General features: G+C 47.2%; 1 protein-coding gene across 2 annotated transcripts in view; it reads right to left on the bottom strand.

The window, feature by feature from the left end:
- The window catches only part of ADCY3 (adenylate cyclase 3), an 88,180-nt gene that overhangs the window by 44,132 nt on the left and 19,535 nt on the right, over window positions 1-24,513 (bottom strand). For both annotated transcript variants that reach the window (XM_058551682.1, XM_058551683.1), the window contains exon 3: window positions 4,311-4,460. In XM_058551682.1, the coding sequence (XP_058407665.1) occupies window positions 4,311-4,460 (150 nt within the window). The remainder of the gene's footprint in view (window positions 1-4,310; window positions 4,461-24,513) is intronic.

Below are 24,513 nucleotides of genomic sequence, written 5' to 3'. Positions count from 1 at the left end.
AGGAGCAATAGTATGTCTGACAGCTGGCATTTCAACAGAAGGGATGGAAGCCAGAGGATAATGGGATGATATCTTTCAAGGGCTGAAAGTTAAAACTTGGCAACCTAGAATGCTACATCCAACAAAGAGTGACTTTCAAAATTGAAAGCAAAATAAACAGACTTCCAGCAATTAGAAATGGAGAGAGGCTGGTGTGGTGGCGTAGTGGATAAGTGCGCATGTTCCGCTTCAGCAGCCCGGGATTTGCAGGTTCGGATCCTGGGCATGCACCGATGCACCACTTGTCAAGTCATGCAGTGGCGGCGTCCCATATAAAGTAGAGGAAGATGGGCACAGATGTTAGTCCGGGGCCAATCTTCCTCAGCAAAAAGAGGAGGATTGGCATCAGATGTTAGCTCAGGGCTAATCACAAAAAGAAAAGAAATGGAGAGAATTTACTGCTAACAGACCTACATGAAAAATAACACTAAAGGGAATTCTTCAAGAAGACAGAAGCGCAGAGATGAGCAAGGAATGGAGGTCAACTGAGAGCGTAAAATGCGGGCAAATGAAGTAATGAATATTAACTGTGAAACTATAATAATAATGTCTTGCAGGGCTTAAAATACATTACAATAGTCAGAAAGTGTGGGGAAGGGGGAGTTGAGTGTTGTGAGGTCCTTGCATTGTGACCAAAGAGGTAAAAGTGATTTGGGCTAGATGCAAATGTGTCATAATTGACATTATTTCTTTTTTTCTTTCTTTCTTTTTTTGTGTGTGTGTGAGGGAGATCAGCCCGGAGCTAACATCCATGCCAATCCTCCTCTCTTTTTGGTGAGGAAGACTGGCCCTGAGCTAACATCCGTGCTGATCTTCCTCCACTTTATGTGGGACGTGACCACAGCACGGCCTGACAAGCGGTGCGTCGGTACGTGCCCGGCCCCGAACCCGGGCCACGAGCAGCGGAGCACACGCCCTTAACCACTATGCCATGGGGCCGGCCCCCGACATTATTTCATTTTTGAAAGGTATTTTGATACATTTTGTGGAATACAAAGTGCACAAAGCCGATCTCATGCATGTGCACCTCAAACTAATATGATATTATATGTCAATTATACTTCAATAAAAAAATCACATGCTAGGTCAAAAATAAAGTTCTAACAAATTTCAAAGGATTGAAATCATAGAGTATGTTCTCTGACCACAGCAGAATTAAGCTAAAAATCAATAATAAAAAGACAACTTTTAAACATTCCCCAGATATTTGGACATTAATTAAAGTACTCCTAAATGGCCCATGGATTAAAGGCATTCTAATGGAATTTAGAAAATATTTGGAATTAAATGACAAGGGAAATATGACATATCAAAACTTGTGAAATAAAGTTAAAGCAATGTAGTGAGGGGAATCTATAGCATTAAATGCATGTTTTAGAAGAAAAATGCTGCAAATTAGTTACCTAAGTCCCATCTCAAGAATGTAAAAAAGAATGCCAAATTAACCCCAATGAAAGTAGAAGAAACAAAACTACAAAGTTAAGAGCATAAATTAATGAATTATAGAACTGCACAAAGAAAGCACCAAAAAAGTGTTTCCCTGAAAAGGCTAAAATATTCATAAACCTTAGCAAGACAGATCGAAAAAATAAAAAATAGAAAGCACAAATTACCAATATCAGTACTGAAAAACTGAACATCACTACAAAGCCCACAGTCAATAAAAGATAAAGAGAAAATATGATGAACGTTATGCTAAAAATTTGAAACTTTAGATGAAATGGACAAGCTCCTGAAAAACCAAAAACTTTCCAAAACATACACAAAAAGACAGAACCTTCTATCTGTGAGGGAAATTGCATCTTCTCATAAAGAGAACTCCAGACCCATAGGGCTTCACTAGTGAATTCTTCTAAACATTTAAGGAATAACCCAAATCTTCCTCAAACTCTTCCAGAGATTAGAAAGAGGGAACACTTCTCAAATTATTTCACAAGTTTGGCATAACCATGAGACCCAAACCTGTCAAGGACTCAGAAAGAAAGTAAAATAGTGAGCAGATCTCTCTCATGCACAGAGTCACAAAAGTCCTAAGGAAAATATGAGCAAATCGAAACTCATGGTGGCAGAATTCCAGCCCTCCTGATGGTAACAGTGCTTTTCTCATTCCCAAAGGGATTCACACATGTTATCCCATTGTACCCAAAGGTTTCGTTATCATCTACACTTTATATATAGGGAAACTGAGGCCCAAAGAGGTAAAGGAACTAGCTCAAGCTCACACTCAGGCTAGAGCTGGGCTAGATGAATTCAATCCACTTGATGGACATTTATAGGCACCTGCTGTGTGCCCAGCTAGGCCTGGGATGTACATTTGTGCCTCTCCTCCCTGGCACCTCCCTTCTGCGTCCCTGGACCTCTCACTCCTGGGACCAGTGTCTGCTCTGCTGCTGCAGCCCTGAGGCAGGCAACACAGAGGAGCAGCAGCGTGGCCTGGGCAGGCTGCCGGTGCCCCCTGGCAGCTCCACGGTGTTCAGGAGTCCTGGAACACAGGGTGGCCTTCTCTGCCAGGCCCCAGGCTCCCTGCACTGACTCTGCCCAGAGGGAACATATGGCACTGGGCATTAGAAAGTGGTTCTCAAGGCCTGTGCGCTGCGGCCTGACTATTGCCATTTCCAAGGTCTACAAAGCACTTCTGTCTGTGTTTCTCAGTTGACCCTCAGGGAACCTTGCAAGATGAGTATCAATACTCCCACTTTGGAGTATCAATACCCCCACTTTGCAGATGAGGAAAGTGTGGCTCTAAGGAGTGGATAACTTGTCTAAATTACCTACACAGAGAATAACAGATCCAGGGTGAGACACAGAGCCTTCCTCACCACACCAGGAGGCTCCCCCATCAAGTACTGTTCAGTGTGATGGAAGACGTCCTGGATTATAGGTCATGAGACAGACAAGATCAACAAGATATATATGCTGAAAACTGCACCAAGACTATATAAAGAGAACGCCCCAGCCTAGCTAAGTGGTGACACATGCATTTTTTTCCTTTAATGTAGAGAATCCAGAAGGATGCCTCCACAGTATGAGAGATCAGATGCAAACAAGAAACAAGACAGAATAAAAAACAGAAATTGAAAACTATCTTTCAAGGGACTCAATAAAGCCAGTAAAGTGGGATTCTTTAAATACACTCAAGCCGCAGCAGCTCCTCAATAACCACAGGCTACAGGGCCGGGGAGAAGGGGATGAATACGATGAGCTGCTAAGCCTGGCTCTTTGTCACAACGGAAGCCAGGGAGATTCCCTTTCTAAAACTTTCCTTCTGAAAGCGATGAGTCCAAGGCCCAGCTCAGAAGCTTCCAGATCTCACTGGTAAACAGAGAGAGAAAAAACATCCCCAGGACAGAGGAAGCTGGGACCCATCAGCTAAATGATTCAGCGTGTGCCTTCAAATAGCACTGTCTAGAAAACGTGTGGCTCGTGAACAGAGCCCCCTTGGCCAAGGGTTCCAGAGTGGCCCTCAAAACTGTGGCCCCATCCACCTGAGTGGCAGGGTCCATGGAAACAGCAATTTCAGCGAACCCAGAACAAACAGCACCACCTGAACACAAAATGACATGGTTCCCAGAGCAGAGAATCACATATTTTCAACCTATTGAGTTTGTTTGTGAAGGGGACAGAAACCTATGGATAACAGGAAATCGGTAGATGTAATTTCTGGAGACCTTCAAAAGGCATTTGAGATGAATCCAGACCAAAAACTATTTAAAAGACTGAGTCACAGGAAAACTGAGAGTTTCTGTGGTGGATCAGGCTGGAGTAAAGCCAGTGAGCAAAGAGCAGGGACAGCAGGCACTTCTCTTGATGGAAACATGGAAACAGTGGGGTCCCTGGGGATTGGGCTGGTATTGCTTCTTCATAAATGACTAAGCAGGAGAAGGAAGTGGGGAGATTGCCCTGAGCGTGAAGGAAACTTAGTGCCCCTGGGCAGAGGGGCGAGGGGCTGATGGACCTCACCCAGAAGCGCCCCTGAGGCCAAGGATGGGTCCTCAGCTGCAGGGAAAGCAGCTGGAGCACGGAGTAGGTGTGCAGTGAGCATCTGCCCTCAAACGGGAGGGACCGGCAGAGGGAGGCAGAAGAGGAATAACACGAAGTGATGCCCGTGGAGAAAAAGAATTGAAACTCCAAGCCCCAGGGACCCCGCACTGCCCTGGGCTCACTAGCTCCCGACAGGCCCCTCCTCCCTGGCCACGGTCCCTGAACCAGGGTTCCAGGCCGGACTGCCCCAAGGCCACTCTAAAAGAGCCTCCAGAAGCCCGGAGCCTCACCTGCTGCTGGCTCTGCTCCTCCAGGTTCATCTTCACCTCCAGTGACTGGCGGGCCTCCAGGAAGGCCTTGCGGTGCTTGCGGTCCGCCATGTAGTAGGACATGGTGCCCACGACGATGGCGCACAGGTAGAGGAAGACGTTGGCCAGGATCTGCACCCCGAGGAGAGAAAAGGACAGTGGTGAAGGCACGTCTTCAGGAGAGGGGACGGAGCAGGTGGGCCGGGCAGTGGCCGAAATCAAACCCCAGGTTGCCTGGTGTCCGCGGAGGGCCCCCGTAGAGCCTCAGACCTCCATGGGGTATTCAGGTCCGTGGAGCAGACTCTGCCCCACTTGCCACGGATGAGTGACACCGATCCAAGGGTGTAGCTCCAGGCCTGGAAGGCTGTTTGAAGGGTGTTCTTCTTCCTCCTGCTTCACACCTTAGCTAAATGGGCCAGTTCCATCCACCTGTGAGGCCTGAGCAGCCCCTCTGCTACCCGTTCATTCATTCACTCACTTGTTCAACCACCGCTCACTGAGCGCTTACTGATTAGGTGCACTTAGATGCCATGCTGATTAGTTCGGGAGGAGAGTGAACAAAGCCTAGATCTGGCTGCGAGTGTACAATCCTAAAAGCCAGGCACACGTCGTATGGAACATAACAGGAGAACTGAAGCGGTCCTGGGCTGATTCAGTAGTCACCATGCTACTTTACATGTATGTGCACCACACGTTTACAGGTTTCTGGGATTCACATGTATCCTCTCAGCCAACCCCACCTGCCAGCAGGTGAGGGGCAGCCAGCACCAATATCCAGGTCCCATGAGGAACTGAAGCTACAGGAAGGGGAAGAGGGGGTTATGGGACCTGATGTCCATCCTGCAAGCTCAGTGCATTGGCATAAAGGGGTTCTTTGGGCATTGCGAGCCTGTTTCCCCATCCCCGGCACCCTGCAGTCTCCCCTAGGTGTCCCTGGTCCCCAGCCCACTCCCACAGGCTGCTGGGACAGCACACCCAATCGCCTCCTGCCAGAGGTAGCCATGGATACGGACCAGAACATCCAAACCACTCCTGATTTCCAGGCATTGGCTGCTGCGGGCTCCAATCTTTGACTGTGATTGGGCCCCATCTCAGGCTGGACCAGGTTCTAATTTCTCCCACTTCCCCAAGACCACTGGCCAGGAGCCTTCTCCAACAAGGCCTGTTTCCAGGTCTGGCTCCTCCCACTTCCCTGATGCCAGCTCACACTGCCCCCTGAGGCTGCCCCACTCTCCCCGCCTTGATTCCCTGAGATCCCGCCCAGGGAGGACAGACCCCTCCTCCACAGAGTGTGGTTTCTCAGGCAGAAGTCTGGAGCTGAGATGCAGGAATGGAGGCAGAAGTTCTTAGTTTCTGGCTCGAGGGGAAAAAAAGGTTGGCCTGGCAGAATACAATGGATTCTGGGGTAGGTGAAAAATGCAAGAAAGTCAATTTCAGATTTTTAAACAAGATGGTTTACTAGACAGTAAGGGAGGCGAATTCTGACATGTCTGTGTCTCATCAGGATTGATCAATACTGACCCTGAGGACCATCACCCCCAGCCAGAAGTTCCTGCCATGTCTGTACTTGGGTCACCAGGCCGAGCCGGGGGCACTCAACAAAGGCCAACCGAGTCATGAATTAACGAGTGGGTGAGGGATGCTGGTCACAAGTCACCAGGTGCAGATTTCACATGCTTCTTAGATGGCTGGTTCCAGCAACTAAAGACCCATTGTATTCTTGGGCCTGGGCAGCCCTGATCACCCACACCATTCGTGGGCACATAGGCAATTCTGAAGTCCTGTGGAACATCTCCCTGCACCTTCTGATGGGGTATGACAGCCCACTCCCGTCTGAGTGGTCAGTATCAATATGGCCTCAGGCCACTTATTAACACCCGATAATCTGAAGAGTTGCCAATTTATGATTATAAGTCAAAGCAAATCACACAGATCATGTTGGGTCTCAAAGCCAGTCTGACCTGGAGTCTGGGAACCTCTGCCAGCCCAGCGGCCACCCTCCTTAGGGGGCTGTATTTCCTTGGAAACCACCCTAGTTTACAGCACAGGAAGCCCTTCGACAAGGTCAGGGTGTGCCCTGTGCATCCTCACTGAGCAGCGACACTCGGCCGAAGCCCACACGGGGTCCAGAAACAGCAGCTGCCAGGGCTGAGGGTCTTCCAGCTCACGGGGCTGTGGGTCCTTGAGGGCAAGGATAAGCTGCACGGAGAGGAGCCGCGTCTGGACCCCAAACCCACCTGTGTCAGCAACTCTACCCGGGGGCTCCAGACAGGACAGGCCGCCCTGGGGCCACAGGCCTGTCTCTGGCCCTGGCCACAACCAGCCTGGGCTGTCACAGTGGACTGGGGACAGAGCTGCACACTCAGGGGTCTTCCTCCAGACTCTGTACAGTGCACAGTGCTGAGCTGGCATTAGGAGTTACTGTCGTCATTACCCATTGGGGCGTCCACCTAAGAAAACCAAACCTGCTGTGCAGACCGTCAGAGAGGAACTAGGGGAAAAGCTTCAGACCAATCACGACCAAAGATTATAATCCAAAGAGCTGAATAGGATTCAGGTTTGGTTCATGCCTGGGGACCGTCTATGCAGGACAGCATTCCTTTCATTGAACTGTGCATATTTTAAAATAAAATCCACGTTTTCACTCCACTTGTAGGTACACACAGTATAGAAAACAAGGTCGGGAGGAGCCCTGGACTTCGGCACTGCCCCTTGCTAGCTGGGTGACTTTCTAGGTCAAATAACCTCTCTGAGCTCTAGTCTCCTCATCTATGAGCTGAGGAGTGGACTGACTCATCTCAAAGGTCCTTGCAGTCCTAACACTGTCTGGTCTTCATCAGACCTCACTTCTGAGGGTAAAGGTTGGGACCGGAGATGAGCTGGTCCAGAGAGGCTGGGGGAAGGAGGCTGGACGGAAGGGGAAGCGGGTCGGTTACCGGGTTGGCCGGAGAGCCACACTGCCTCCCGCCCCCTGAGCACCCGGAGTCACAGATACCTCATCCCCTGCCCGACCTGCACTCTCGGCTGCAAGGCCGTGGAGGCAAACGGCCGCATCTGAGCCACAGTCATGTGGGTCCTGCAGGTCCCTCTGTGCCAGGGAATGCCCTCCTCGCCTCCCAGTGAGCTCGTCTGTTTCTAGACAATCCTCCTGGGGGTCCCAGGCCTTGGGTTTTTTAAGAGCTCCCCGAATCCTCTAAACCTGCCTCATCTGAAGACAGGGACCTCAGGGGTGCTGTCGCTCTGTTCCACTCCAACCCCTCTCCCCTGCAGCCACGACTGCAAGGAGCTCTGTACTCCCCCAGCCAGAGGAGAGTGGCGAGAGGCTCAGCCAGGCCCTACAGGCCGGTTCTCAGCCTCTGAGTTCAGGACACAAATCCGATAGGGTGATGCTGCCAAGCAAAGAGAGGAAGCAGGGATCCGCTTTGGAGACGAAGGTTCTGGAGAGAGCAGGAGGAGCTGCACTGCTGGTGGAGGAGGGCTCTCAACATGGTGACAGGGTCACCTGGGGTGATGGTCACCAGCTGGCTCCACTCCAGAGGTGCGCAGTGACTGGTGGGGTGGGCATGGGCAGCAGTCTGTAAACACTCCCACGTGACCCTGATGTGCAGCCAGGGCTGGGAGCCCCTCTCTGGGGTTCAGTTTCCTTGGCTGTAACATGACGTCACTTCACAACATTACAGACATGGGCACCCACTTATCTGCCTCATCTCCTTTAATCTTTACAGGGCAGGTGGTATGAGTCCGATTCTACCGGAGAAGGAAATGAGATTAAGCGAGGTCTCAGAACTAGAGGACAAGGCTTCTTCCCACACTCATCTCATAATCCTACGACACAAAACCCTGCCCTACCAGCACCCCTCGGCTGATTTACATATTTATGACCCCACCTTTCCCCAGAAAGGATATTAGACATTTTTAAAGCTAAAATTAAAACTGCCATGAAGTGAGGCCGGCCCAGTGGCGTGGCGGTTGAGTTCACGTGCTCCACTTTGGCGGCCTGGGGTTCACCAGTTCAGATCCTGGGCTCAGACCTGCACACTGCTCATCAAGCCATGCTGGGGTGGCGTCCCACATGGAGCAACTAGAGGGATGTGCAACTATGACATACAACTATCTGCTGGGGCTGTGAGGAGAAAAAAGGAAAAAAGCAAGAAGATTGGCAACAGATGTTAGCTCAGGGCCAATCTTCCTCAAGAAAAAAAAAAAAAGGTGGGCTTCATAGTCCTCCAAACTCAAAAAAAAAAAAAAATTGCCATGAAGATACCAGCTCTAAAGCACTAATGTGTGAGCTGCTGGCATTTTTAACCTGAAACAAAATAGAAGGTCTACAGAGTTCCACAGCGTCCATCCATAATGGTGGTCATTATCTCTAGGCTCTTAAAATCCAGAAATTTCCTGTTTCGTATTTATAAACGTAAGTGTGTCTCACTTAGCAAAACGGATGTGCTCCTCAAAACATATTTGAAAAAAATGAGTTTCGCCCCTGCAGTAGTACTGAACCACAGTGCTGGGACTGCAGAACCGACGGTGACTACGATGCCCACCACTGGCCGGAGAAGGCCCAAGTGCAGGGGAGGACAGGAGGATGGGTAACTGGGGCAGCCATCATTTCTCTAAAACACACCCATCAGTATTGCCTCTAATTATAGTTTAAGAACTGCAGACCCAAGAAAAGCTTTGGCCACCAGGGAAATCTTGAACCCTAGCAAGAATCTGAAATGTGTCTCTCATGTGACAATGACAAATGGGCTTCTCCAAACTGAGCCTTGAGCTCTGCTGGTCTGGGATTAATTTTCCGGGGCTCCCACTCCCGGGTAAGCGGGGAGGGCTCCCTTTTCAGAACTGGTCTCATCTCCCTCCAGGGCGGCCTTCCCTGCCCCCCCATGTGCAAATACCTCCCCCCAGCCACACCCGGCCCCCTAGCAGGCCCCTCTTCCACCCCAAGAGCCCTGCTCGGCCTCCCCATCGCCCCTGACATGCACCCCACACACGGTCCTGCCTCCTCTAGCAGATGGGGCAACCGGGAAGGCTCCCAGGCTGTCCTTCTCACCCCTGAGCCCCTGGAGCCCACCCCAGGCCAGGACAGCAGCGGGGAATGGTCTGAGAAATATCCAGAGTATAAGGCAGAGCATACAAAGAGGTGTAGAGAGAGGGCGGGATGGCTGGGGATCAGAGTCACTCAGGGAGATACTGGATGGCTTCACGAAGACGCGGGCATTAAAGAACGGGCTCCGACACCACGCTCAGTGAATGAGCACGGCCGGAAGGCATCTCCTCTCTATAATCGTCATCAATGACATATTAGAGAGCTCCAGCTGTGGGGGTTTTGCACACACACTATCTGACCACGAGAACAGACTGGGGAGGAGCTCCCGGCCCGGGCAGTTGGAGGTCCGCAGGAACCCGGATGTGCAGACCCTTGCTCCTCCAGGTGGTCCTGGGCCAGCAGTGGCAGCAGCACCTCGAGCTTAACTCCCACACCAGACTTGAATCTCGGGGTGAGTGCCCTGCATCTACAAGGCTGAGAAGCCCTGGTCTGGGGCAACATCGAGGTCACCTCTTCTCACCCAGTGAGAAGTGGCCCCCTTAGACTGGGCAGCAGTCTTATTGCAAAGGAATTGTTCTTTTTTTTTTAATACAAGATTTAAAAATAATGAATAGAATGCATGAATCTCCCAAGTGAGTAAACATTCAGACTAAAGCTTCATCTAGCCCACGACAGCTGAATCAAGTGTTTACAATACCCCAGCTCAGAAATGCAACCGTGAGAAAATTTCTCTACGAAATCCTTCCTCCTGGAATTTGATGAATCACAGTATACTGCACATTTTCTAACAGCCCACGGGGACGCGTCCCTGCGTCTAAACAGGGCTTTAAAATGGAAGTCACCCCTTGGAGGCAGCTGGTGGCTCCACTGCCAGGGCTGACCTCTCCCTATAGGCTCATTCCGGCCTGCAGATTCCAGAACACTCCAGAACTGGGGAGGAGAAACTGAGGGAGAGGAAGCTGCTCTGGGGTGTCAACGTCCGTGCCAGTCGCCCTTGGAGACTTTATGATGCTCTGCTGCTGGGGGACGGCCACACCGGAGTCTCTGTTCATTAAAACTAACTTAGATGTTTTGGAAAAAAATCTCCAAGGTGCTGTAGGGCAGGAAAGAGCAGGGGAGAAGGCACCTCTGCAGGCAACCAGCCTCGCCAACCCAAGGAAGCCCAGCCAGAGATTGCAGCGGCCGCCACACAGTGCCCATGGGGTCCCCACCTCTGGAGCCATGCTCGCTGCAGACCTTGGGGGCCTACTGGTAGATGAACGAGTGGCAGAAAAAGGTTGGGCTGTGCAGTCACATAGGCCATAGGCTGTGTGGCCTGGAGCAAGTCACTTAACCTCTCTGAGACTTGACTTCCTCATCCTCACAGTAAGCCTGAAGGCCTTTCCAGTAAGATTAAGACAGATTATATGCACCACCACCTAGCACAGGGCTTGGCACAAAATACGTTCTTAATGACTTCTTCTTTCTTTTCTTCCAGAAGGCAGAAGGCAAATGAGTACCTAATGATAATACTTTAATGAAGTTTTACAAGATCCTTCATCTTTATTATCTCATTTGTTTATCACAACAAGCAAAGTTTTCTCATTCTCATTTTGCAGATGAGACCTGAAGCCCCGAGAAATTAGGTTATAAGCCCGCGGTCTCCCAGCCATGCTGAGACTGGAACTCAGATCTCCTTCCTCTTTTTTTTTTTCTTGTGAGCACAGAGTTTGTTTCAAGACATTAAAAAAATCTGTCCTGGCTGAGGGGGACAGAAGCCAGCCTGACCAGGCACATGTGGCCTTGGGGCAGGTCTGCTGCTGCCTTCTTGCCCAGCTAGCAAGCACATCACCCAAGCACAAGTCCAGGACTCCTCTCCCTACCTTACTGTCTCCTTAGCTGAACTGTGATGAGGGTCAGCAGAGGCTGGGCGTAGTCCAAGGCACCGGGGGCCCCCCAGGGAGCATAGAACCCAGTAAGGTCCTGGAGCATCTATGCAGGTGAGGAGGTCTGCAGACAGTGGGGTGACTCTCTTGTGCTGCCCCGGAGCAAACTCTAGCATCACCGTGCCAAAAGATGTCTGGGTTCTCCAACAAATAAAACCCTACTCAACACAACACGAGGTTCAAGCCTTGGGACACCACTGACATGCCCTTCCAAGCTGGGCATTTGTCAAGTTTCCACCATGTGCCTCAAAATAAAAGCTTCCCACTCGTTTTACAGCTTGAGCACGCCTCTGCTAAAAGACATTCAATGTCTATCCTCTTCCAAAACAAAGAAGACTTCCAAGACAGACGTACAGCCAACTTGACATGTTACACAAGGTCTCTCATGATTTGCTGGGTTGCCAGAATAGTTTCTCAGGTTGTGCACTGCACAACCCCAGGGGCCCCACTCTGCAGCCTCTTACATGATGGCTCACTTAGAAACATGGAACATGGCAGCCCTGACAACTGGGCTGCAGTGTCACTCTTGTGTCTTGTATCTGGCTGCTGCCCACCGGGCTCCCCTCACTCCAGCCACACTGGGCCTCTCTCCAACCCTCTAACAACATGTGCTATTTCAGGGCTCTATGGCTCCAACTGGAACATTCCTCCCGCTCCTGCCTGTGGAGGGCCTCATGTTGTGATGATCCCCTGACTTTACCCAGGTCAAACAAGCAGCACATACCTGGCCTTAGTCATCTCCCAGGAAATGTTAGTTATTGTTACTATTTCAAGAGCCAGCTCCAACATTCCTCCCTGCTTCCCCAAACAGCACTATTCATTCATTCATTCATTCATTCTTTCTTTCTTTCTTTCTTTCAAAGATTTAGTGAATGCTCACCCTGTACCAGGTAGGTGCTTAGCATTTAGCAGTGAATAAGGCAGAAAATGTCCCTGCTGTCATGAAACTGATATTCTGGTAACAACAGACAAATAAGAAACAAATAATTCCACAGCAAGAGTATCAGAGCTCAGCAGAGATCAGAAATGATACAGTGATTGGGTAGCTGCTTTAGACTGGGGAGTAAGAGAGACTGTTGGCCCCAACCCTTCACTCCCCTGTAGAAGTATTATACAGCCACGCCCTTGCCACAGCCTCGCGGAGAGCGAAGTGTTTTCCCTCCTGCTGACTTTGACCGTGTGATCTGCTTTAGCCAAATGGATGTTAGTCCACATGACATGAGCAGATTTTTGAAACACACCTGCTTTTCCTCTTGTGCTTCTGCTGGCACCATGGGAACAATATGCACCAAGAAGCTCACTGGTGCAGCAGAATGAGAGACCTAGGGAGCAAAACCAAACCCAGCTGAGCCCAGCCTAGATCAGCCACACCCCAGCCAAGCCAAAGATGTGCGAGTGAGAAACGTGTGGTTGTGAGCCACTGAGTTCTGGGTTGTTTGTTATACAGCATTAGGTGAAAACAGCTAACACAGGTTGTTAGGACAGGTCTCCCTGAAACAGTGTCATTTAAACTGAGATATGAATGACAAAAAAGACCTAGCCATGGGAAAAATCAGGAGAATATACTAGTGCAAAGGCCCTAGGACACAAGCTTCTTTTCCATGAGACACATCCTTCCCCCTGGCACCACCTGATGCATCTGCATATCTCTTCCCGACCAGGACACAATAAGCACCTGAGGTCAGGGGGTATCTCTTACTCACCTTTGCATCTCCAGGGCCTGGCACAGCTATTGGCACATAGCAGAAGTTAGCTGCATGAGTGGCTACAGTAGTAGAAAGAATCCGAAAGAATAGTTCATTCTCCACTGAGGTGTTCCTCTTGATAAGAGAGCCAAAATTAAGCTAGAGAAAGGCTAGAGCAGTGGTTCTCAACTGGGGGGTGATCTGGCCCCTGAGGGCCATTTGGCAATGTGTCTGGGACATTTCTGATTGTCACAACCAGGGGGGAAGGTGCTCCTGGCATCTACTGAGTGGAGGCGAGGGATGCTGCTAAACATCCTACAATGTACAGGGCAGTCCCTACGGCAAAGAATAATCCAGCCCAAAATGTCAACAGATCCGAGGTCGAGGAACCCTGGCCTAGAGCAAAGCCTCCCTTCCTTTTTGATTCCTGAGAATTCACATGAAACTTTCCCAAGCTTTTGTATTGAAGAATAATGAACTCTGAGGACAAAGATGTGAGCAAGCGGACTTATATTTATATCAATCGTAGACCTTGTGAGCTAAGAGGAGAATGCTACTGATATTTGCTGAACATAAGGACTCAGGAGCTTGATAAATGTACCCACGATGGAAAGCAGGCCCAACCCTAGGGGTAGAGAAGATTAAGAACAGAGATGGCCATCTGGTCTATCTCTCTGTAGGAGATGCAGGAATGAACATCTTCCATTTCGCATTTTATACTGACCATGGGATTATTCACTTGACGTCTGTGGACTAGCTTAGGCGGAGTCAGTGAACCCCTAAAATTTGGGACAAAATTATGTCTTGCCCTTTTCTGGGGAGCGAAGTCCATTGCTTTCACCAGATTCTCAAAAGGGTCTGTTAGCCCAGATGATGAAGAACCACAAAACCAACCAAAAACTCCCCTCTCCCCTTGTGCCTTCATTATACAAACAGAAAACATCAGGTCACAGCACTTTGCGTCTTCTCTTATTGATGTGACCCCACTAGTTAGTCTCCTTGGTCTTTTTCTCCAGGCCAAATGATGTCAATTCTACTGAAAGGATCCTATTTTAAAACGTTTAATCAGGGGCCGGCCCCGTGGCTTAGCGGTTAAGTGTGTGCGCTCTGCTGCTGGCGGCCCGGGTTCGGATCCCGGGCGCGCACCAACGCACCACTTCTCCGGCCATGCTGAGGCCACGTCCCACATACAGCAACTAGAAGGATGTGCAGCTATGACATACAACTATGTACTGGGGCTTTGGAGGGAAAAAAATAAATAAATAAAAATCTAAAAAAAAAAACGTTTAATCATGTTTGGCTTCAGATCCTTTTTTTTAAAACTCAACCCTACTGAATTCTCTGTGAGTAGTGGGCCCCAAGCTGAGTCCTGGAGAGTAAAAAATGACCTCAAGGAGCTCATTTCTACCGGGGCAAAGAAGCTACCAGAAACGGAGGAAGCATAGATTGACTCTGAGGGAGAGGAGGGTAGGTCGGCAAAGGCCCCAAGAGGGAGAAAACTTGGGGTGAACACACTCAACTGTGGGTTTTCACAAATACTGACAAAACGGAATTTTACATATATTTTAATATATGGATTCTGGCTAGTAAAGGAATTTTAAACCAATTTCGAACTGATGACTAATGTTAAATGAACAAAAGGCAAAAAATAATAAACCGTACACTTATGGGATTAGCCAGAATGACAACAGGGTTCCACGCCACCTGCTCAGGTCTTCTCACCTCTAGCAATACTGGTTGCCTTTAGTGCTTAGCTCCTGACTTTCTGGAATTGTCTTTGAATGACCTTGAGAACATACGTACCAGCCCGGAGAGAAAGGAACATATAATCTGGAGGCAGAAGAAGATTTTTAGAATTCCAGAAATATGATCATCACACACGCGAAAACGTGGAGGGACATCACTGATGACACAAAGACAGCCCATTTGCGGATGTGGCCCCGGAACAGAGCAAACCCTTGGGATTTCAGAACTGCCTACCTCGAGGTGTGAAATGACTCAGATCTTGAGAGGAAAACTTTCTGCAGACTCTCAGCAGCAGAAGCAGCGTCACTCCTCCCCTGAATCACAGCTTTCTCTGTGGGGAGTCGATCCCCTTCCTTCTGTCCCGTAGTGCTGCTTACAGATCACTCAGCATCCCTCTTTCCTTGCAGCCTCTTAGAGCCTGCCCAGGGACACCAGGATTTTTTTAGTGTCACTGGTTCTGGCTCCATCCTTCAGTGCTTATTCCTTAGTTGTTCTTTTTCTAGTTCAGTGTTTCTGAGCCAGGTGCATCAGTATTCCCAGGGGAACAGGTTAAGAATGCAGATTCCTGGGTCTCACCCTGCCCGCTGCGACCCAGGAATCTGCATTTTGCGCTCCTCCAGGTGATTCTCTTCTATGGAATTACTGTTCTAGGTCATGGTCGTATAATAAATATTAAGACAAAAAGCCAAGATCCTCAACCTTCCTGGTTCTTCAAACTAAACTCTCAATGTCTGCAATGGCTTTCGGTCACCTCCCTGTGCCTTTCACCTCTTTTTCTTCTGTCATTTATTCTCTTTCCTTTTCTGATAATCTTCTGATCCTTGGTTCACCCACACCCTGAGTAACCTCCTTCTCCTCATCCTTTTCCTGTCCAACCAGCATCTCTTCCATACATTCAAGGCCACATCCACCAAGATGTTTTCCATCTGTTAATGCTGTTTCATGTGGTCTGCATTTAATTCAGTTCCTGGTTTTCAATTCAGATTTTAACTTTTCCAAGTTTCTTCCTCATTGTTCCAATCTTTTCTCCTACCGCTCCCATTTCCTGGCTCTTGGCAAAGTTAGTACATACTCACTGTATGGGAGAGACGGGTCTGGGAAGACCCTGTGTGGCCACGGACCAGTCCTCTCAATGCCCTATCCTAGTCACATGACACACAAAGACTTTCAAACTCCAAAATTCAAAGGCCTAGCAAACTATCACCTCTTCTAAATTTCTTTAGCCTCAACTATCTTGAATTAGCACCACCTAGGTGTGCTCCCCTCACTCTCGTTCAGGGGTTCCCAACCCTGGCTGCACTGTAGAATCACCCTGGTGCTATGCTTGGGTAGCACCCCAAAACAGTGAAACCAGTGGCCCAGACATTGGCACGGTTGAAAATCTCCCATGTGACTTTAAGGTGCAGCTAGGGGTGGGAACACCACTTAGAGTCAACGGGAATAGCCAGGATTGCCATGGTCTCCCCAAGCAGCCCCGATCTCAAGGTCCCACTTCTGCAGCCGAGGGATGGGACCACAGCAAACCCTCCTGTGTGCCCCAGGTAACTAGAACATAGCACCCACACCGTGTACGTCCTCAGTAACCTTTGCTGAACACCTGAACCAGCACCAGCCCCTTCTCCCTGTCTCCCTGTGCTCCTTTCTGCACCTCCAGTGGGGCATTCATTCCATCTGGTCTTTCTCCATCTCCTCCCTCGTCATCCCTCCTGCCACCTCCTGGCCCAAACCCTCACCTCCCGCAGGGCTGGGCACAGACTCATCTCCCTGGGCCCTCTCTGGGCCTACCCATCCACCCCCTGGCACCAATTAATCTTCCAAAACTATCTTTTTGCAAGTGCCGCCTCCTGCTCAAAACGCCTCAATGACTGCCAATCGTCCAAAAGATAAAGTTCAAAATCCTCATTCTGGCGCTCATGGTCCTACATACTTTGGTCCCTGTGACCTTTTCTAAATATCTCCCACAATTCCCTGATGTTACCCTTAACCATCTGCTTTAGCCAAGCTGACGTCCCCAGTGTGTCAACCAGCAGGCACTTCTGACCTCAGCACCTGCCACAGCTCACACGTGGAGAGCTCTCAAACTTTCCTACTAATGCACCAGGGGAGGAAGCCCCGCCTCTCACCTTGCCAGTGCACATGGATTTCACATTCTATCCCCTAAAAATCCACATTTGTATTACTATTTTTAATTGTTTAAAAATGTTTGCCTTTGGGCCCGCCCCGTGGCTTAGCGGTTAAGTGCGTGCGCTCGCTACTGGCGGCCTGGGTTCGGATCCCGGGTGCGCACCGACGCACAGCTTCTCCGGCCACGCTGAGGCCGCGTCCCACATACAGCAACTAGGAGGATGTGCAACTATGACATACAACTATCTACTGGGGCTTTAGGGAAGAAAAAAAAAGGAGGAGAATTGGCAATAGATGTTAGCTCAGAGCCGGTCTTCCTCAGCAAAAAGAGGAGGATTAGCATGGATGTTAGCTCAGGGCTGATCTCCCTCACAAAAAAATAAAAAAAGAAGTTTGCCTTTGAGTAAAACAGATGTGTCTGTCCATTATATTATATGCTCCACTAGGGCAGGGACAAAATCTGTTCCAATCACCACTGTGTCCCCAACACTCGGCAAAGCCTGGCACACATAAGGTGTTCAATGACTACTGGGTGAAGGAATGAATAAATGGAGGAAGGAGGGAGGGAGGGAGGAACGGAGGGAGGCAGGATGGTTATGCCTACTCCATGGTTATCCTGAGGCTTAAAGGCAAACACACCCCTGCATCCCCCAATGTGAAAAGCGCCCCACCCACACCACCTTCCACCCTTCCCTCAAAAGCTGGCTGAGCCCTGCCTCTTCCACAGAGCCTTCCTCGAGGGCCCCACCCTGAGCTCACATGCTCTCCTCTACGTTTCCTGAAGAGGAAATATGCGCAAGATAAGTCATTAAAGAGAAAGGAAGGTTTAAATATGCAGCCACACCCTGATCTCATTTCTGTAGAAACGAAATAGCTAGAGCAGGAGTAGAAACACCAAATGTCAACAGTGGTTATTATGTGGGGGAGGGGGATTTAGGACAATTGCTGTTTTCTTCTTTTTGCCTCATAATCTTTCTGTTATGAATCTCTTCGTGAAGAGACAATAAAGACAACTTGCAATTCCTATTGTGCCCCTCACTTGGACCGCCCTGACTGCCAGCAGACCCTGGGACCCTTCGGGACAGACACTCCTCTTTATGGAAACTCCCTCATTGCACTTGGGAGGCCCTTGGTAAACACCCCATGGCAGTGAGAATCTCCAGGCAGCCGTCAGGCAGCCCCACCCCAGAGCCTCTCGATCTAGTCCAGGAATCCAAGAGATCCTACTCTCTGTGCACCCGTTTCCTCCGAACATGCCTCCCCTCCCACCAGATCTGTCAGAGGACCAGCTGGGAAGATAAAGCTTCCTCACACAAGCCCTGGGCACAGAATCCAGTCGCCTAGCCCTCTGCCCTCTGCCCAGCTTTGTGAAACATAGGAATTCGAAACCACAGGGTCACAGCTACCAGGAGTGAAGGGAGAAGACTGCTGCTTGCCCCAAGATTGGCGCAAGCCATGCTGCCAAGCCAATCATGTGTCACTCATCATTCAGCGCCATTTGCAAAGGATGCACTCTCTTTATACGCTGGAGCTGATTCAAGGTTATCCCCATCTAATCATCATCTCACTCGGTCTGATGAGCCTTCTCAAGGGGAAGGGAGGGCGAGTCCAGCGGGCAAGACAACCGCAACCAGTCCTGAGTGGTTCCATGCTGACCAATGCACACGGCACAGCCACCAGTCACTGGGCCCTGTTGGCATGAAGAGCCTCTTATCATCAGCCTGACAGTCCCTTACAGACAATGCCACAGGGCTCACTTGTTGGTCTCATTTCTCTTTTGCAGCCGCCTAGTTTCCTTCCTCTTCTCAAATGCTTCTTCCACCTGTGGGAGCCACCATCTGTCCTTCCCCTCAGAGACTGGCCCCCGAGCTGGCAGGGATTTTCTCATCCTGGGAACACACATCCTCCGGGCTTTCAAAAGAGTTCTAAAACCACCCCCTGGCTTCCTGAGAAGTTCCGGACTTCCTGAGAAGTTCCTTGTGGTTTTCTCCTCATTTTCCCCCTTATAGCCTTACACTTCTGACACACAAGAGCCTGATCTGGGGCTCTTGACCCTTCTCCCGCCTTAGTGTGGGATGTGAGCCCATCACCAGCGCCGTCAGCAGTCTGCCCACAATGACACCTGCGCCTCTCCCACCCCGCGCCTCGGTGCCACGCTTCCTGGGGCATCCTTCCTCTGCAGGTCCCCGATGGCCGTCTGTCCCCACGCCACACCCCTCCCGACACACACACCCCTTCTCTCCGAGAGGTAAACGCTTGGGGCAGTAAAGCACCACGGTTAGAAACTCAGGCTCCAAGTCAGGCTGGGCCTGAAGTCCACTCCACCACTCCCGGCCGTGGCAAGTCACCACCGCTCTAAGCTTGCTCCCTCCTCTGTAAGACAAAAATAAAATGGCTCCCACCTCAGGAGGGGTGGAAGAATTCGTTAAGATGACTTGTGTGAAGCACCCGGCATAGTACTGTGCTGGACACAAGAGTCTCGGCACATGTCAGCTACTATGATCAGGCAGATTATAAATTCCCAGTGTTACACTGAACTTTGTGCCCAATCTTCCAGCTTCCTAGTCTCCTTTAATATGTCACTGTCATCACCTGGGAAGGTGATGAGTGTCAATGGTTCCCAAACCTGTCTGTGCTTATATCCCAAGGCTCTACCCTCAGACTCTCTGCTTTAGTATATTTGGAGTGGGGCCAGGACTCTGTGTTCTGAATAAATCCTCCTCCCCCTCCCAGGGGATTCCGATGCAGTCAGGTCTACTTGGGAACCACTGGATTGAAGTATAACCTTATTGCTGCATTTTATTATTTAAATGCAATCCAGGACCCTTGGCCTTGTCCTATAAGGTTCACCCTGATATCTACTCAGGTCGTCCCCCCATACAGCTCTCAACTGACTTCCTGCCACTATGGCCCACCCCCATCGCCTGTCAGGTCTCCCAGGTACCAATTACAGCTCTCCCTGTGTCCGCTGTGTGCTGGCCGGGCTGCGAGCCTGGCAGTGTAGCACCTTCCTGACCCCAGGACCATGCTCCCAGCTGGAGGGCTCGGTCCCTCTCCTGTCCCTTTTCCCAACTCCTACTGAGAAGCCCCTTGTGGCAATGCCAGCCACTGCTGGAGACACCTGTCCATGGCGCAGTTATCAAGTACCTCCCCAGCCCACAGTGCTGCCTGGTCTCTGTGGACACCAATGAACCTCGAGCCACTTGTCAACAAGTCCTTCCCCAGCCCCTACAACAGGAAGCAGTGTGACACCGTGGAATGAGCACCAGCTTTGGAGCCAGACAAGCTCCTATTCTATCATTCTTTAGCAAGTCCGGTAGAACCTCCTTCTTCAACTTCCTCATATGGAAAAGAAGGCTAACAGCTTCAATACTCACCTCCATTTAAGAAATATTTGCCCAACCCAAGGTCACAAAGATTTTCCTATGCTTTCTTCTAGAAGTTTTATAGTATAAATTTTACTATGATCCATTTCAAGTTCATTTTTATATGTGGGGTGTGGTATGGATTACGATTTTTTTTTCCATATGGATATCTGATTATTCCAACATCATTTGTTGAAAGATTATCTTTTCTCCATTAAATTACCCTGGCACTTTTTTTGAACATTAATTGATCACAGATGTATGTATTAATTTCTGGACTTTATTTGGATTCATTTATCTATGCATCTATCCTTAGGCTAATATTATGCTGTCTTGATTACTGTAACTTTATATTACATCTCATAATCAGGTAGTATAAATCCTCTAATTTTTTTTTAAAAATTGTTTTAGCTTTTCTAGTTCATTTATGTAGCTATATAAATTTTATAATAATCTTATCAATTACTACAAAAAAGACTGATGTGATTTTGATTTGGACTGAATTGAATCTATAACAATTTGGGGAAGAATTGACATCTTACTATTAATTGTTCTTATCTGTGGTCTCTCCATTAATTTAGGTCTTCTTTAATTTCTTTCAGCAATGTTTTAGAGCTTTTACTATAAAGGTCTTGCACATATTTTGTTAAATTTAGCTTTAAGTATTTTATGGTTTGGGATGAAACTTTAAAAGTATTTTTTTCAATTTCTAAGTGTTCATTGCTAGTATATAAAAATACAAGATTTTTTTTTACATTAATCATGTAACTTTCAACCTTTTTAAACTCACTTCTAGCAGATTTTTTGTGGATTCCTTAGGATTTTTTACACGGATGATCTATCATCTGAGAAAAAAACAGTTTTGTTTCTTCCTTTCTGTATGACTTTTTTTCTTGCCTTATTGCACTGTCAAGGACCTCAAGTACAAAGGTAAAAGAAGTTGTGAGAGGGGCCAGCCCAGTGGCATAACAGTTAAGTGTGCACGCTCCACTTTGGGGGCCCAGGGTTCGCAGGCTCGGATCCCAGGTGTGCACAGACGCATCACTTGTCAAGCCATGCTGTGGCGACATCCTATATAAAGTAGAGGAAGATGGGCACAGATGTTAGCCCAGGGCCAATCTTCCTTGGTAAAAAAAAGAGGAGGACTGGCATCAGATGTTAGCTCAGGGCTGATCTTCCCCTTTCCTTGTTCCTGACCTTAGGGGACAGGGCCAGCTACATAGTTTAGGGGCCAAGTGCAAAGTGAAAATGAAGGTCCTTTTATTCAAAAAGCAGGAGAAAAGTGCAATAAAAGTGCTAAAATATAAAGCTTTGTCCTTTCCTCTGTGTTCCATCTTTTACCTTGTCACAGTGTTTTTTATTTGCTATTTAACATTGTACTAAGAAAAGTTAAATTTTTAAATTACTATCATGAATTTTATCATCTCTCTTTATATTACTCAATGCCAGTTTTAAATGCATATATAAGAGCATTTAACTCACATGGAGAATCACTGAAATGAAGCAATTAGTATTTTGTGGTTCTTATATACATATACATGTATATATGTATTTCATTCTTACCAAAACAGTGGACATGCTGCACAAAACTAACAACTGTTTTTATTTTGTTATGCACACATTCTACTAACTCTACCTACAGCTCACCAACAAGGAAGGACTGACAAGAGAAGGAACTATGGTTTCCCCTATCTTTCCCTTTCCTTCTATGTCATCAATTTCAGTGTTAAGTGGTTGGCTAATACAGGGAAACAACACAAGTAAGAAAGAGATGATGAGGTTCCTTGGATGTGCACATTTCTTAGAATGCCACTGCCTTCTCTCTGCATTCGAAGCAACTTCTAGTTTGAACAGAAAGCAGGGCCTCTCAGGGCTGTCAGGACCTCCACTTAGTCATAGATGCAAATGTTTACTTTGTATTTGCTCTGCATCCTGAACTCTCAGACACCATGAGTTCACCAGAATTCCGTGCTGCTGGGACATCACAAACACTACATGAAAATGGGACGGCACAGAATGGCAGACACACATATTGTGCATATTTCCTCTGTGCACCTGCATGTTCCATTGTCCCAGCAGACTTCACCTACAAAACATAAGGTCAAAAATAAAATTGTTAAGAATTTCAAGACCGCTCAAGTCACATGCCAATAAAGCCAACTCTGCTTAGGAGGAGAGCATTCAGATTTTCACTATTAAATAGAATGTAGGTTTTTCATAGATGCCTTTTCTCAGGTTGAAGAAATTCTCTTCTATTCCTAGTTTGCTAAGGTTTTATCATGAATGGGTGTTGAATCTTGTCAAATGCTTTTTTCTGCACGTTTTGAGATGACCAAATGGGCTTTCCTTATTAGTCTGCTAATATATTGAATTACACTGATTGATTTTGACATGTTAAAACAACCTTGCATTCCTGTGAAAATCCCCATCTGGTCATAATGTGTTATTCTTTTTATATATTCCTAGGTATTATTTGCTAACGTTCTGTTAAAGATTTTTGCATACACAATGCGGGATATATTCATCAGTATTTTTTTTTCTTATAATGTCTTTTCTGGTTTTGATATCAGGGCAATGCTGATTTCATAAAATAAGTTGGGAAATGTTCCCCCCTCTTCTATTTTCTGGCAGAGTTTGTGTAGAATTGGTATTATTTCACTCTTAAATGTTTGGTGGAATTCAGCATTGAAGCTATCTGGGGCTGAAGTTTTCTTTGGGGAACGTTTGTAACCTCAAATTCAGTTTCTTCAATGGATATAGGGCTATTCAACTTTGGTACTTTATGTCTCTCAAGTAATTTGTCCAATTTGTCTAGTTGTCAAATTTGTTAGCATACAGTCGTTTATAATATTATCTTATTATTCTGCTCATGTCTGCAGGATTTGTAGTCCTGTTCCCATTTTCATTCCTGGTATTTATAATTTGTATCCTCTCATTTTCCTGATCATCTAGCTAGAGGTTTATCAATTTTATTGACCTTTTCAAAGAACCAGCTTTGGATTCACTGATTGTTACTTGTTTGTCCACTAATTTCCGTTTTTATTTTTTATTACTTCCTTCCTACTTCTTACTCTGGATTTAATTTTTCTACTTACTTAAGGCAGAAGCTTATATCATTGATTTTAGACCTCTCTTCTTTATTAACATAAACATTTACTGTTATAAATTTCCCTCTCAACACTGCTTTGCCTGCATTCCACAAATTTGGGGATGTTGTATTTTCATTTAATTCAACACATTTCCTAATGTCTCTTGTGATTTCTGTCTTGATCCAATGGTTATTTAGGCATGTGTTGTTTAGTTTTAAAATATTTTGGGATTTTCAAGATATATTTCTGTGGTTTCTGCTTCAATCCATCAGTTTTGTCTGAGGACATACTTTGTATGATTTTACTCATTTTTTAATGTATTGAACCTCGTGTTATGGCCCAGCAGATTATGTTCTTCATGAACATTTCAGTGCACCTGAAAAGAGTGTGTATTGTGTAGTTGTTGATTAGAGGGTCCTATAACTATCACTTCAGTCCAGCTGGTTGTTCAAGTGTTCTATATACTTATTAATTTGTCCATTTGTTTTACTAATAACTGAGAGAAGAGTGTGGCAATTTTCAAATATAATTATGCATTTGTCTATTCTTCCTTTTAGTTCTATCAGTTTTTGCTTCACGTATTTTGAAGCTTGTTATTAGGTGCATACATATTTAGGATTATGATGTCTTTTTGATGAATTGACTCCTTTATCATTATGAAATGTCCCTCTTTATCCCTGGTAATATTCCTTATTCCAAAATCTACATTGTCTGATACTAACATAGCCAGCCATTCCAGCTTTCTCTTGGTTAGCGTTTGCATGGAATATCTTTTTTCCATCCTTTTACTTTTCATCTATTTGTCTTTATATTTCAAATGGGTTTCTTTATGATAGCTTATGGTTGTTTCTTGCTTTGTTATCCATCTGACAATATATGCTTATTAAATGGAGTCACTACATCACTTACATTTAATATTATCATCAATATAGCCAAATTTAAAACTGTCATCTTGATTTTTGTCTTCTATTTGTCTCATTTGTTCTTTGTTACTTTTCTCCTCTTTTCATGCCATCTTTTGAATTATTTTATCATTCTACTTTACCTCCATTATTGGCTTATGAGCCATACTTCTTTGTTATGCTTCTTTAATGGTTGCTCTGAGATTTACAATAGACATCTTTAACTTAATACAGTCTACTTCAAATATTATTGCTTTACACATAGTACAAGAAAATTATAACAATATACGTTCATTTCTCCC

The sequence above is a fragment of the Diceros bicornis genome, chromosome 12 (genome assembly GCF_020826845.1).
Source record: "Diceros bicornis minor isolate mBicDic1 chromosome 12, mDicBic1.mat.cur, whole genome shotgun sequence".
Classification (NCBI taxonomy): Eukaryota; Metazoa; Chordata; class Mammalia; order Perissodactyla; family Rhinocerotidae; genus Diceros; species Diceros bicornis.
Note: the sequence above shows the minus strand (reverse complement) of the source record. Positions and strands in the feature narration are given on the sequence as shown.